This window comes from Anabrus simplex, chromosome 1 (assembly GCF_040414725.1).
Source record: "Anabrus simplex isolate iqAnaSimp1 chromosome 1, ASM4041472v1, whole genome shotgun sequence".
In the NCBI taxonomy this organism is placed as follows: domain Eukaryota; kingdom Metazoa; phylum Arthropoda; class Insecta; order Orthoptera; family Tettigoniidae; genus Anabrus; species Anabrus simplex.
In genome coordinates this window covers 685584612-685601509 of record NC_090265.1, presented here as the reverse complement: position 1 = coordinate 685601509, position 16898 = coordinate 685584612, and the positions used below count along the sequence as shown (strand labels likewise).

Genomic DNA, 16898 nt, shown 5'->3' with positions numbered 1-16898 from the left:
AAAATTTGGGTGTGGACACCTGCACATTTTATCATATGGTGCTCCTAAGTTTAAAGATAAACAATTAAATTAACAAATAGCAATTTTATAATAAGGGTTATATTGAAACATTGTAACACTTACCTAAACTGTCTTGTACACCAGATCCATTCGTTGGTTTTTCCTTGTTGTGAAAGGGTCGGTAACACTCGATAAATATAGCATCAGAGGACAGTTCTAAAGTTATGTTGTTTTTTTCCCCCCCACTTCCACTGCTAAAATGCTTACATTGCACAAAACGTGATTTGTCATTGATTTTCTTAAATAGGCTTCTTAAATGGCTCTCTCACTAACTGCTGTGGTAGCAGGATATGTTTCGAACAAATGCAACCTTTATATACACGAGAATCTGTCATTTACAACCAAATACTTCAGTAGGTTTTGTGGTGATAAATGCTTTTGCTCACCTGCATAAATATTGAAGGGCTAGTTTTCAAGCTGTTCTGCAACCAGGGTACTGCATTATTAGTTCAGGAATTTTTGTGTTAGGAAATTTTTTGTTGTGTTTTCTGAATCATTTAATTCATTCACTAATTCTACAAACTGGAGCTATGGAAAATCTATAAATCTAGACTCATTTGAATAACATGGCAGTCTATTTCATGTCAGTACTTTCAGCCAATACTTTTGAGTCACTGAAACTTGCATTCTCATTTTCACTTTTTTGGACACACTCCAACGAAAGCCTCTCATCTTAGGTTCTGTATATTTGCAATGGCAAATTGTATTTCATTATGGCAAAGATATATATTAAGTAGATTGCAGAACTTTAAAGAAAAGGTCTACGTGAAAAAAGCACGCCTCATAAATGCATAACAGGTACTCAATATTTGTGTCATCAATGTACTTAGTAAGTCCCCTTGCATGATTTCTAGTGTGGTCCCAGCAAGAATGTTCATCATTGATTATTGTGTTAAAAAGTAGGTACAATTCATTGAAGTATTTAATTATAGTTGTGACTGCCCTCGAGTGAAAATTCCAAAACACAACTTAAAATCAAAAGGATTTTTCCCACATTCTAATACTTATTTTTTTATAGCTAGTATACAAACATGTGTCAGCTTATATTTTAGCTAAACATTACAAGAACATGTTTCATTCCATTTTGGAACATCTTCAGCTTAAAAAAAGTATATTAAGTACAAATATTGGCACATATAAAATAATGAGAATACTAAAGGCGATAAATAAGTTAAAATGCTCTTCCATAGAGAATTACTCGTATATAATATAGTTCATTGTGACATTAGTCTTTAAAGGGAAGAGGTTCTTTCTTCTAAATATAAAAATGTTGTTGATATAATACACTGTACATTCCATTAATTTGTGATACGTACAGAGTTTTTGAACTATAACAACCTGCTGGGGCTTCAGGTAGCCTATGCAGTGGCCTCCACGGTTTGCACTAGCCTTGCGTCTTGGGAGGTGTGCTAAGTCCCAACTGACGAGCCCAACTTAGCACACGAGGGCGAAATGCAGGCAACCAAGTATGAGTTAGCTGGAAAATTTATAATGTCCAATAACGGACCATTGTATTGGTATTAATGCTATCGTACGTAGTGAATAAAGTAGAAATTCAGCGGGATATTAGCTCTACTGATAAATAAATCGTTTACATTTGTGCGAAGTATTGTGTTGTATAGTTTTATCCATTGTTGTCTAGATTTTCTTGTAGAGCACTTTTATTTCTTATTATTCTCTAACATGCTTCACCATAAATAAGTAGTGTGGGCCTAATAAGTGTTTTTTGATGTCTATTGTCTTACAGAACACATGGGAACATTGCAATATTAAAATCCTGGTCTTTTATCAATATTCCTTTCCTCAGAAAATCAACATTTATGTAAATTTCAAGTAAACAAATTCCAAGCATGCTCGAGATTTATCTCCTATTAAAATCCATCGCCCTCGGCCGGAATCAATCTCGCAAACCTCGGATCCAGCAGACAGACCAGTTATGATGTAATATTTGGAGATGTATTACTTGATTCTACCTAGTTCGCGGTATGTAGTACTGTATGCATAGTACTCTTATTCCTATAGCACTAATATTTCTATTGTCCGGCTCCATGGCTAAATGGTTAGCATACTGGCCTTTGGTCACAGGGGTGCCAGGTTCGATTCCCGACAGGGTTGGATATTTTAACCTTAATTGGTTAATTTCGCTGGCACGGGGGCTGGGTGTATGTGTCGTCTTCATCAACATTTCATCCTCATCACGACGCGCAGGTCGCCTACAAGTGTCAAATCGAACGACATGCATCTGGCGGGCCAAACTTGTCCTGGGACACTCCCGGCTCTAAAGGCCTACGTAATTTCAATATTTCTATTGCTGGTATGCTGGCAATGGTTAGGATGAAACATTCTTAACTATAATTTATTTTATTACTAGTTTACTAGCAAGCATGGAACACTTTTATTATTTTCTGATCCCATAAATATTTATTGAAGTACATTATATATGATAGTATGAAGGGGGCGCCGTATTGAGTTACTCAAGAAGTAAGTATAAATAACCACCTAATCGATACTTTATTAATGCCTCAGGCAAAATTGAATAAAATTAAAACTTACAGGACTAAGTGGTCGAAACATGTCCTGTAAGTTTTAATTTTATTCAATTTTGCCTGAGGCATTAATAAAGTATCGATTAGGTGGTTATTTATACTTACTTCTTGATTAAACATCGATACGGTCATGAAATGGACAACTTGTAATTGAGTTACTCAGACGGTCAAGGCGCTGGCCTTCTGAACCCAAGTTGGCAGGTTCGATCCTGGCTGAGTCCGGTGGTATTTGATGGTGCTCAAATAGCCAGCCTCATGTCGGTAGATTTACTGGCACGTAAAAGAACTCATGCGGGACAAAATCCCGGCACCTCGGCATCTCCGAAAATGGTCAAAAGTAGTTAGTGGGATGTAGAGACAGTATTATTATTAGGAATGGGGAGGATAAACCCCGGTGTGGACATAGCCTACTGTTATCTGAATAGCACCAGGGGCTCTACTAAGGGCTTAGCGTCACCTTCCGACGAACGAATGACCATCAACAGCGTCAAAGTTCCCACTCCATATAAACACGCAGAAGGTTCTGGATTGAATACAGGCTTTTGGCACGCAATCTAGCCATTAGAAATTGTATACCACCACTTCTCCTACTATGCTGGCCAACATTCTGATGGTAAAATATTTTTGACCACCTGGATTCGAACCTTCTAATTTCAATTTTGGACGATGCTGACCTAACGCTTTAACAACCACAGCCATCAGACACCACACGGAGGGCGGACATATTACACCACTTATGTACGAATATTTTGATGCTTGACATTATTGTATTCATGCCACGAACAGTATTTTATATAATATTATAAGGAGACTGCAAATTAAGTCCTGTGGTCCCTGTTTGTAATGAGAAAAATGCCTGCTGCATAATATCGTAAAGCAACCAGAAACATTGCTTCCAGCGAAATAGCATTATTTCGTGCAGTTGACGTTTTAAATGAATCCTTCTTTGATACAAGACAATCCTTGCTGTTCGCTTATGAATTAAAAATCCATCAAAAAACTCCCCTACATCCAATTTTCCAGATTTGTAAACTTTTGTTGGAATGCAGCTCCTTAACCTCAGTTGCACATCAGAATTAGGCTATTTTCTATTTAATCAGAGACTTCAATAAATTTTTCCATTTTTCTAAGGCTAATACTATGTTCTAATTTTAGAACAATTTCTATTTAAGTACTGCAGTACTGGTAGTCAAAACTAACCATTCTACTAGGAAAATCACAGATACATTAATAAAATGTCAAGAAGGCTGAATACAAACAGCGGTTTAAACCTACGATATAGAAAGTTTAACTTTGAACAAAGTTTAAACCAATGTGGGGAAAATGATTGTTAGTTTAAACTCACAAGTACCTGAAGTGGGAACTCCAGATGGCCAGTTGTACAGAAAATAAAAGTATAAATGTTGACGCGGCTCTCGCACCGTATAAGCCACTTTCGTTAGTACGCACGCCGAGCAGTAGTTGGCGTAGCGGTAAGAGCTCGGACAGGTAATTCAATGGTCGTGGGTTCGACTCGCCGTGTGGAGACTGTTTTTTTCTGTCGACTTTTATATTATTCATGTTCCAATTAAGCAAAGAGGTGAATAATTCATTTTATTTATATGCAAAAGGCATAGAAAAGGTAAAAAATTGGGATTTCATTGTCAGACTTTTTTCTTCCTGCGCCAAGAATCTATTGTTCGTCTACAGCCGCCACGAGCAACCTTCACTTGTCAGGTGAAAACGAATCTTACAGCGAAAGGACTATTCACGTTTTTGGCACATTCTCCAAGGAGCCAAAAAAGGAGAAGAAGAAGAAAAAAAAAAGAAGAATTTCTGTGTGAACACGTCGGGAAAGTTTGCAACTCCAAATTTTCTACAATTGTGCGCGCATTAAAAAAAATGACGTCCTATATGCCTTTTGCATATAAATAAATAAATAAATAAATTAAATAAATAAATAAATAAATAAATAAATAAATAAATAAATAAATAAAATAAATTAAAATAAATGAATAATATAAAAATTGAGAAAAATATTCTCGACACGGGGAGTCAAACCCATGGCCATCGAGTTACTAGTCCAAGCTCTTACTGCTACGCCAACTACTGCTCGGCGTGCGCACTAACGTAAGTGGCTTATTATGGTGCGACAGCCGCGTCAAAAATTTTATTTTTATTTTCTATACGTTTGGCCATCTGGAGTTCCCACTTCGGTATTTTCATTTCTAGCCAAGCCCTGCATGTTCTATAAATTTGAGCGAAATCGGTGGTGACGAGTAGGGAATGCCCCCTTGTCAGACTTAAACCAGATTAAAATAAACCTAGTTTAAACTCATTTGGAGAAAACGGCCCTTAGTGACTTGAAATAAGCCAGGGTTCGTATAAGTAAAGGCAGCAAATTTTGTCTTCTTAGGTGTGTCCAGGATCAACTTGGTCACAGTTCTTAATTTTATCTTGATGATGATTTTGTTAATTATCAATGGATTATAGCCATTAATTCTGGCCAAATCCTTGATGTAATTTAGTTCTGTTTTACGATTTTTAATTGTAGCGGGATTTTTAACGCTCTATAGACAAGACTAAAAAATGCAGCCTGTTTATGGGATTGCGGATGTAAGGAATCGTTTCTTATAGTGATGGGGGCACAAGAAGGCTTTCTATATATTTGAAAAATGAACTTATTATTCTCTCGTGAAACGTTTAAATCTAAGAAGTTCAAAGAACCATTGACTTCATCTTCCTTAGTGAACTTGATATCACGGTCAAGCTCATTAAGGGATGCTAGTACACTGTAACTACCATTTTTCTGTGTATCTATAAGGGCAAAAGTGTCATCAACATATTTTATCCATAATTGAAGACCGTTAATATTATTGATTATTTTGTTATTTTCCAAATCATCCATAAAAAAGCTAGAATGCCCGAAATCGGGTCACCCATTGCTAGGTCCTTCTGGTGATATATTCTATTATTGAAAGTGAAATAGTTATTGTTAAGCACAAATTCAAACGAACTGATTAAATTATCTATTTCACATTTGCTCAGGTTACTATGTTTTAAAAGGTTCGTTTTAATAATCTTGACAGTTTTATTTACCGGAATATTGGAATACATATTGGTAATATCATAAGATACCCATTATGTGATTATGCTCAAGATTAAATTTTGATAATTTTTCACAGAACTCGACAGAATTTCTTATATAAGCTGTATTATTGAACTTAGTGTTTACTGAAAAAATTATGCAAACATTTAGAAACTTTGTAAGAAGGGCTATTCATGCAATTAATAATAGGGCACATAGGTACATCTTTTTTATGGATTTTTGGCAGTGCTTTTACAGTTAGAAGTTTTATAAGTATTTGATACTCATGTTCTTGTAATAAGAATGGTAGGTTCTTCAATAGGTTCTTTAAACTTTGTTGTATTTTAGGAATGGGATTTTTATTAATAATAGTGTAACTGCTGTCCTATTATTTAAGATAATGATTATACTATAATCCAATGAGTATATTGTATTGTAATGAATAGGTGGTTGTAAATAAAATTTTATAATTTTAATATATCAACTTCAATACAGTTCCATTATGAGATTAATTACATGTAAGCGAGTGGTAATTGAGAAACTGAAGAATCTGATAAAAGAGGTAATTACAGGGAGTTACTAACATTAATTGCTAAGAAAGATGACATTTCGGCACCACGTCTACAGTTTTCTCAGGACTTTCATCTGACATTCAAAATGATATTATTGATGCCATAGCTACTTTTATGACCAGCGAAATTAAAGACAAGGTTAAGAAAGCAAACTTTATTTCCATTATTATGGGATGAAAGTACAGACATTTCTAACAGAGCACATCTTTCAACTGTATTTAGATAAGTTAGTCCCGAAGGCAAAATTAAAGACATTTTTGAGATTCGGTGATGTAAGCAGTGACTGTTCTGCTGTTTCTCTCTCTAAACATCTCTTTGGAATGTTACAAGAATTTCAGTGTGGTGAAGAGTTAGTAGCAGAGACAGTCGATGGCACAGCAGTGACTAGTGGTACTCAGATCTGGATTGGTTATGTGGTTCTGCAAAAATGAATAAACTGTACCATTGGCAATGTATTCTAGTTTCCTCAGAGGAGAATGCTTGGAATAAAGACAGTCTGGACAAATTATATAGATATACTCTCAGAAGGAGTGTGGTAACACTTTTCAAAATGCCACGCATTGCCACTGCAACATTTAGAACCATATGTTAATACAGATCACACTAAGACTAGGTCATTATTTTTGTTTTTCAGTAATGGAGACTTCAGATGTTTTCTAAAAACATCCATTTGCGCAAAGTAGAGACTTCATGCTCAAATACGTCAGCCTCGTGACAGTAGATTTACTGGCACGTACAAGAGCCACAGGACTAACTTCCGGCAACTCGCGTTTCCGGAAACCGTAATAGTAGTTGGTGGGACGTGAAGTCAGTAACATCATTAAACGTCTATTTGCGGAGAGACTTCTTTTGCGGATTTTACCCTCTAACATTATTAGTGAAACTATGTACAACTTCAAATTTGTATGAGCCAATTTCAATTATGGGAATCTTTCTGCATCATTTTTCTTAATCACAGGCATATACTTATTATCTTCATTGATCTGCAGATTCATATTTCTTGCTGCCTTTTCCAGGTTAGTAAAGGCCTCTTTCATATTTCATAGCTCTTGGTGTTCTTGCTATAATATCAATATCATCTGCATACCCTAAAATCTGGACTGATCTGTGACACTCTCCAGGAAACCCTACCTTAAGTCGCATGACAAAATTTTACACTACAAAAGAAAATGGCGAGAAATACCAGTTTTTAGATTTGAATGCCATCTGTTAGCCTGATCCTTGAACTAGGTAATGAAAGTAGTTACAGTGATGTCAACATATGGAAAAGTCTTCAGACAAACCTTGGAAACAGGTTATGCAATCTAACAAAACCATACGTAAGTCACAATGTGAATTTTACTTTGACGACTTAACGTACGGTTTCTTCAATGATGTTCTTGCATTGTCTTCTTGTATGGTATGTAATATCAAGCAACCAGCTTGGGCATCAAGATAATGTATGCTTACAATTATAGACATCATTTACTGGGCTCGTAATTTTAACTAAAGTGGACTGCCTGCACAGGAGCCGGATCATAGTACTGTGAGGCAAAGGAATCTCCAGTTTATTTCAAACGTGACTGATGTAATCTGCTACACTTTGCAGAGATATGGAGCGAGAAAAGATTGTTTGAGATATCTGAAATTCCTTCCCTAGTGGTGCTAATATTCTTGTCGATCTTCAGGAAGTTATGATTACTTTTCTTCATGTTTCAATATTCCAGTTGTGATAATGAATATGATCCAGGAGACGCTGTGAAAGTAATATCTAATCAGCTTTCTGATATTTCACTACTTGACACACCAGTGGTAAGTACACACGTTTGTATTAATAATGTTATTGTTTTTACATCCTACTACCTACTTTTGCAGTTTTCAGAGATGCCACATGTTTGTATTAAACATGTATTATACTTAACATTTGTTTTTGTGACCATTAATGCAAATGGATAGTCGATTCCAAAGGCCAGAATTGATGTATTATTTTCTCATGTAAACAGTCTGAAAATTCGTGTATAATTTATTATAGGGCAAAATCTTCTTTAGCCTGTTATCGTTACAATTACTCAAGAAAGTGAGGAAGGGAGCAAGAATTTTACAGAAATTGACGCTACGGACAACACTGAATTTTGAGGATCTGACTTTGGTTTTGAAAACTCTGATGCGGATGAAGACCGAAAGATAAATAAGTTTTAAATTATGGGTGTGGTTGTAGATAGATTTACAAGGGGAGTCAGTGCAGTGATGAATTTTCTTTTGATGAGTACAAGCGACTGCGTGAAGAAAGTATTATGTATTGTATTATACAAGAGCCGCTGGACTAACTGGAAATCATAAAAGTAGTTGGTGCGACGTGAAGTCAATAACATTATTAAACATCTATTTGCAGAGAGACTTCTTTTGTGGATTTTATCCTCTCATTATTTTTACATGATCCCAAGTAGGTGAAAGTATGTACAACTTTGAATTTGTATGAGCCAATTTCAATTATGGAGATCTCTCTGCAACATTTTTCTTAATCATAGGCATATCATCATTGATGTGCAGATTCATACAGTAGTAGTAATAATAATGTTATTGGTTTTATGTCCCACTAATTACTTTTGATAGGTTTCGAAGTATAGAGGATAGTGCCTCTCATCTTAATGCCATAATCTTGGGAAAAAGAAAAAAAAACTTACTGTATTATGAAAACAAGAAGTCATTCTTGGACAGATGTGTTCAATTGGTCCATCAACTGTTCGGACAAAATGGAAAGTGCAGAAGGATAAACATACTAGAAGTGCATATTAAGGTAAGTGGGACATCAGTCTATGTACGCAAGTCGTGGTATATAAAAAACCTGCTACAAGATACTCAAAAAATATTCTCTAAAGAAGGTCTAGTCATGTCATATCCCACCAGCAAAGACGGTCATTTGAAAAAACACAAGGTGCTGTGAGTTTCATAAGAAATTATGTAATCCAAAATGCATTATTTTTGACAGGCAACTCGCTGCAAAATAACTAATGAGCTTCTGCAAGCATGACACTTTCCTCAGAGGAAAAAAATAATGAGAATAAATGAAGAAATACGATAGTGTCTTGAGATGGCAATGACGGAAATAATTTTTTTCAAGGAAATTGTCAAGAGTATAAGAAATGAAACTGAAGATCACAGTATTCTTCCTTCAGTTCATTCTCCATATTCCTACCAAGGAAAATATCACTATTAATTTGATATGACGCAGAAAGTACAGATCCATCAAACCCTCTTCAGCCAGGTCTTATCTATTTCCTTTTGCCTTTCAGAGTTTGCATTATGTGCAATTCCAGAAATCAGCAACATAATTACCCGTTGCCATAATCTGTAGTCATTACAAAGGGGGAAAATACAATCACCAGTATGCTGCACCAATAATTCGAGAACTATCGTTAAGGTGAGACCTATTTGTTTCTTCATGCTGACAGCTGCGTCACACAAAATAAAAATAACATTATCATGGGCTACTTGGCGTGGAGAGTTATGTCGGGTTTACATGAAGAAATAACGATTTCTTTCTGTCAGAGGGTCATACAAAATTTTATTGCGACTGCTTTTGGTCTCGTGAATGGAAGTACTATGTGACACGTACTTCTTCTCTGACAGATATTGTCTCAGTCATTGAAAATAGTACCCCTCAATCCAAACTTAACAAACCTGTCATCATCGTAAAAGAAAATTATGAGCTTTTAGTAAATATGGATGACTGGCAACATATGGTTGGTAAAAAAATTCCTCAGATCATGTTTCAGTCATTTTACCGTGAAAAAATAATATGCTCGGGGTCATTATGTGTCAACAGAAGTTGGATGGTTGAACTCTAACTGAAAAGATTTGCAGGGCAGATAATCTCCCTCAGAACTTACCTATGAAGACTGCAGAAAGGATGAAATATGTTTGACAACATTCAAGAGTACTGCACAGCAGAAACAAGGGATCTGTTGTGGCCAAGGCCGGGTGACATTAAGGCCGCTGAATCTGGGCCATGTAGCGAGACAGACTGTGTGTGTAGAAGGAAAATACATACGTACTGAAGAATATTCCAGAAAAATGAGCAACAATTCAGAGTTGTTACTACAGAATACAAGATAGATTAGTAAAGTAAATCCTTAATTGGATACTGACCATGTGTAGTTTTAGAAGGACCTTTTAAAATATACATCATTATTATTATTATTATTATTATTATTATTATTATTATTATTATTATTATTATTAGGTCTATTACTTTCATTGTGTGTATGATTGTGTCATAATCTTGTTTGTATGTCTTAAGACAACCTCTGCGTATGTGAGCGTTGCAAGTCTTAAACTTCCAGTTTCACATTTTAAACATTTTGAACATGTTAACATATTTCATTTCCAGAGAGTAAAACTCCTAAATATTTATGAAAATTATTTAATATGCAAAGTTGATACAGTATTCCTTTATCCAGTCACACAGTCAGATCTTAAATCCTTAATATATTATCGGAGTACTATAACCCATTATCCTATTGATTTTCTCAAAATTCAATTAATTCTGTCTTACAACTTCAAAGTTACATAAATTGATCAGTTTTCAAGCTACAGACTTCTGGTTTTCACGAAAATTATCAGGAATTTACCTACTATCGAAATACGAAATAAACCAAAAGACGGTTTTTCCCACTTATGGTATAGTTTCCTGGAGAGCGCCACATTTATAGAAGATAGTAGTAATACACTTGTAAGGTGGAGGGCTTTGGTACACTACCCTACCCAGAGAGAATCTGGAAAAGGGAATAGAAGAAGAAAAGAGTAGTAATAAAAATGTTATTGGTTTTACGTCCCACTAATTACTTTTGATAGATATCAAAGTATAGAATATAATGCCTCTCATCTTAATGCCATAATCTTGAACCACCTTCTCTAATGCAATATTGGAAGAGAAGATAGAGCCTCTATCGATACTGTCATATGCCAATTGGTAGAGGCATCTGTTTGTGTTGAAATTTTTACCTAATTTCATCAATTTTTAACAGTTATTTTGGTATATTTTTAGCTATTTTTATTTTATTTAGTCAATAATTTAGCTAATTTTTATTTCCACTTTTCAGCAATAAAAGGTAAACCAATAACTTAGTTGATAGCATATTTGCAGTATAACAACGTTGTATTTTTGCATAGGTATATAAATACCGGTACATGAGTTATGCTTCTGCTTAGAATACAGTATTACACATTATATCAAAGAATGGAAATTTGAAAAAATTGTATCAGCTGTCACTTTAAGAAGTAGGGCCTAGCCTAAGTATATAATTTACATATCAGTCTGAGGAAGACAGAGATATCATGAGTTCCATATTATTGGGAGTCAGAGCTGCTCTCCTCTCGGACTTTACATTAGAATACGTTGAGAATGCCCTCTCACTATCAACATTACTGACTGGGATCCATAGGCCTTCACTGCAGCTTCCACAAAATGCTCATATTCTGGTTTCAGGCAAAGAAGAATGGCAATCACATCAATCTCTCTACCTGCTCTACATGAACCAGTAACTAGATCCCTAAACACTATGTATGTTTCAAAGTATTCTGACGTTGAAAGTTCTCGTAGGATGGGAATTTGCTTTATTAGACGAGAGCATCATTTTCTAAATCACCTTCCATTATGCTTCTTGGATCAAAAAGTTTACCGAGAGAAGAAATGATAAACTTTCCTGTGTCAAACTCTATTAAGTGGTTCAGCTTTTTCAGGCTTGCTCTACCTACAGATTGAAACAAAGATGCTGTGTCTGCATTTGTTTTGGTAGTCTGGAAAGTTTATCTGAGGTTGTCTTGAAAAAAATGCGTCCTGTAGTAATCGAAAGCCCTTTGAAAGGTCACTAAGCTTATATTTAAGTGCACGAATTAATGCCATGTTGGAGCTCTTTTTTTTTTTTGCTAGGGGCTTTATGTCGCACCGACACAGATAGGTCTTATGGCGACGATGGGATAGGAAAGGCCTAGGAGTTGGAAGGAAGCGACAGTGGCCTTAATTAAGGTACAGCCCCAGCATTTGCCTGGTGTGAAAATGGGAAACCACGGAAAACCATCTTCAGGGCTGCCGATAGTGGGATTCGAACCTACTATCTCCCGGATGCAAGCTCACAGCCGCGCGCCTCTACACGCACGGCCAACTCGCCCGGTTTGGAGCTCTTTAATGTGACAAGCAAGTTACAACATTTTGAATAATGCTCAACAAGAAACATAGCTAAGTAATGAATTATTGTTACTTCATTTAGGGTCAAGACTTTAAAATAGTTCACAACACTCTCGTCTTAAAATAGTTTCAATAAAGTCTACTAGATCATGAAGATTTTCTCCAAGGTACTCAACACTTTTTTAAACCATGAGTTCCACCTGGAGATCACAGGAATAGGCTAGTAGGTTCGTCTTTATATTTTTGATTCAAGAATTGAATGTATGCATGCCTTCTCTTCTGTGTATTAAGTAAAATGTGTTTTGCCTGTACAAAACATTGGTTCAAAGCACTAAGTTCCACAGCCCACCAAATACAGTTTATGAGCCCAGCACCCTAATTGCGTTTATACACTTGGCCATGTAACGTGCTGAATATGGAATTATAGAAACTACATTCTGGTACTAAATTTCAAGTATGTGTATTACACTCATAATTACTTGTGTACATTCTGTAGCATTAGCAATAACTTTCACTCCCTCTACAAATAATTTCTGAACTGTATTATCACCACAACTAAGCACTTTTATCAGAACCGAAAACACACATTGCCCTTTTTTTATCAGTCTTTTCATCACAAAGAATTGAAACACTTTCATCTTTCACAGCTACTTTTAATCTTTCTCCTCGTTCCTGCAGTCTTCCAGTTGTGGGCAAGTCTCCAGCACCTTAAAAAATCAATAGGCCTAATATTAGAGGGCTATTTAACATTATTTGAATGAATTAAATGATTTAATTATAAGTAAATGAGGGATCCGGCATGCATTATCTACGCCTAAATGTCATCAAACGAGAAAACTAACATAACCACACTTATTATAAAAACATAACCTCAAATTTCTTCCTCGGAAAAATTGTATAGTATTGCACAAACCTGGTATATATTTCTCCATCCACTCTCTCAGCTTCAGATGATCAACTTTTCCAGTGGAATATTTGCCTCCATAAAAGCTCAAGTTGTAGATAAAGTGAATATGTCTTAATCGTATTTTGCTCGGTTTGCTGTTGATCTAGTGTCTGTGAGACTAACTTGTCTTCTGATGCCTGTCGTTGTTAGCGCCTTTCCTTGTTCTTTTTATGTGAAACTCTGTTATTAATGTGTTTCAGGCACATGTCCTTTCTCTGCCACTCATTTCGCACATTACAGTATTTGCACATCAGTATCTTTCTAGTTTTGTCAAACACGTACAATCTTTCCGATGCAAACTCTTTTGTGTTGATAATCTTAACCATGATAGGTTAAAATGATTGTATGATCCATATTGACTAGTTTGAGTGCAGTATAGAAATATTTAAAGTAGTTGTATTTGAATCAGCTTTGTCAATACACTTATTAATGGAAGAAAATTATTTATTCAACCAAACATGTTTCTGGAATTCAACCATTCCCTTCATCAGTGGTCAGATCACAAAGAATTGAAACACTTTCATCTTTCACAGCTTCTTTTAATCTTTCTTCTCCTTCCCGCAGTCTTCCAGCTGTGGGTAAGTCTCCAGCACCTTAAAAAATCAATAGGCCTGAAACATGTTTGGTTGAATAAATAATTTTCTTCCATTAATAAGTGTATTTACAAGGCTGATTCAAATACAACTATTTTAAATATTTCTATACTACATGCAAATTGCCAACGGCCATAGCCGTGTTGAAACACTGGATCCCGTGAGATCTCTGAAGTTAAGCAACATTAGGCGTGGTCAGGAGTTGGATGGGTTGCCACGCGCTGTTGGTGGGGGGTAAGGGAATGGAGGAGCGGAAAGGAACTGGTCACCCTACTGCACATAAACTCCGGCTCAGGAACACCTCTGCGAAGGTTCGGACCTGCCTTCGGGCAGAACAACCCTTACCTTACGTGCAAATTCTTTTCTCGATCAAAAACTGTCACAACCATTTTAATAAACTTAGCACAAAATTGGAAATTAAACACACTGATCAGCAGCGATTTCGAACAGGCAAGTTGAAATCCACCATCACGTAATTATGAATACGATAAATTTCTTGCTTCACAGGAAGCTAATTTAGTGATAAGATATACTATATATTATCTTTCGATATATATCGAAACGGTATAAAATCGATTGTGGCATCGATTATCGGGTTTTAATGCTACAACTCGCCTTGAATCTCCGTCGTTGCCTTCAAATGATGCAATTCCAAATAATTTTGTAAATTACTTCGTATTTTGCTTAAATGTAAATAGTTTCACATTTCTGAGCCAAATTGGTAAAATTTTGCAAAAATTTTGGGATTTTGTGCGTTGCGAAAAACAGGTGCCTCTACCAATTGGAAGTCAATGAATAAGTGATGTGTATCAGCATGAAATTTGATGCACTTTTTAAGTATTTGGTGTATTGTAAAAATTTGACCCACAGTTTATCTGAATGCAAAAACACTCTTGTTGAACTTATTTTTAATGATTTGATATCTTGTGCCCTTGCCTGCTTACTTCTATACAACCTTATGGGCCCAGATAAAATTTGTTTCTTAAATCTACAAACTAAAGCATGTTGCTCCTCACTGACAGGTAGAAAAGTTCACTCGACTGTCAAGAATGAACAGGAAAAATGACAAGAAATTAAGTTCTTGTGCCCCGTCTAAGACAGGCATAGCACTGGTGGACTGGCTGCATCAGACTATCTATACACAAGCAAGGCACTCATTGGGATATATTTAATTTTTATTATGTTCTACTCTTACAATGTGCATGTCTAGAACAAATACGTCTTTTTTTCCATTTCATAGGTGGATGTGGATATATTTTAATTTCAGTCTCTTGATATGGATATAAACTGTGATTATTTCCAAAGTTGATGTTTCTCTCTTAACACATTAAGTTACGAGGTTTGTCCTGGTGTTTCCTTGGCTGTGAGCATTAGTAACAATATAAAAGTAAGTGGCTTGCTTATATAAAATCTATCTATATATATTTATATACTATCATGTTTTTTCCTTAGAATCTTGGGTGATGTTTGAATCATCGCCATCATCATCATCTTCGCTATTACTTTCAGATGAGGGAGGGAAATCTGGCTTGGCATCTGTAATGACAAATAAGATTATCTCAAAAATGATTTTAAAAACTTTCCGACATCATCTCCAAAATAAAACAAAAGAAGAGGTACCTTTGCGACTGTCTTTCTCATTTTGTACATCCTCCAGGTACTTATTCTGCACAGCCACCACTTCTGAACTGGTGCAACATGCTGCGTACGCATTGAGCAATGTCTCATTCAACTCCAAGAAGTGTTTTCCCCATTTAAATTTGCTGAGGTACAGAAGAGCTACTTCCCTATACCCTGTAAATAAAAAAGAAATAGCTGAGTACAATACAGATATTTAATTACACAGTAAAAATAGTTTGGGTTGGATAATCTATATACTGCGTATTATAGAATAATCCTTGAACCCTACTCATAGAAAGAGAAATTAAAACAAAAAAAGCTGTACTTGTATACTTGTTAAATACTTGCACTGAAAATAGTATAAAATACAGTTCAATAAATCAAGAAATAAACAAGTCGTCATGTTTGTAGCTGTAAGAGACGAGAAATGACTCTGAGCCTGTATGAGCCTGAGAATGGCACTCGCCCAAATATATCAATATCTGAGCCTACCAAGCTCGTGCCAGGCTCACTGGGCGGAATGACAAGATGAGCTGCATTGAGTCTCAGTTAGCGATATGAATTTCTTGAAGGCTCACATGTAGGTTGTCTCAAATTCAATCGCACAGTGTTGTTAAAACAAGTTATTCACTTTGTGCACATTGGTAGGTTTTCGGTGAGCAAAGGAAATAGCCACCAAAGCAAATTTTGGTGCCATGGTATAGTAAACTACGTAAAGATGGTTGAACATAAGGATCATGTCTAGGTAGAGGATGTGACTAATACTAGCAAAGTACTGAAATTTACCTATGATAATAAAGGTATGTACAAAAAGATACAATAGTTGAGAGCTAAGTAAAACAACTGCTGGAATTGATAAGATTTCTGAGGATATCCTAATTAATTAATTAATTAATTAATTAAATTTATTGCTTTTACATCTTACTAACTACTTTACGGTTTTTGGAGAGGTAGAGATGCCAGAATTTAAACCTGCAGGAGTTCTCTTACATGCCAGTTCAAATTTACTGACATGCAGCTGATGTATCTGAGTACCTTCAAATACCACCAGACTGAGCCAGGATACCCTAAAGCCAATGGGTTAAGATACGGTACCATATCTGAAGTACTTATTTGATTACTGTTTGTATGAAAGAGCTATGCTTCTTCTTCTTCTTGCTGATTGGGGGGGGGGGGGGTTTGGGTTTTTTGAATGTTACCCAGTCACAGAATTATGAGGATTATCAGCCCGTTTGTTGTTTAAAACACTTTCCACACGAAACACACTTAATATTATCTGTCTCACTTGTGTACTTTTAGCACTCATGTATACACATTTCGATGTCTTT

General features: G+C 35.7%; 1 protein-coding gene across 1 annotated transcript in view; it reads right to left on the bottom strand.

Annotated features, from left to right (window-relative positions):
- Positions 1-15103: 15103 nt before the first annotated feature.
- Positions 15104-16898, bottom strand: part of LOC136872123 (18S rRNA aminocarboxypropyltransferase) — a 46004-nt gene continuing 44209 nt past the window's right edge. Inside the window, exons 4-5 of the mRNA XM_067145971.1 lie at positions 15571-15744; positions 15104-15486 (exon numbers count right to left, since the gene is read on the bottom strand). Coding sequence (XP_067002072.1) covers positions 15386-15486; positions 15571-15744 — 275 coding nt within the window. The 3' untranslated portion in view covers positions 15104-15385. The remainder of the gene's footprint in view (positions 15487-15570; positions 15745-16898) is intronic.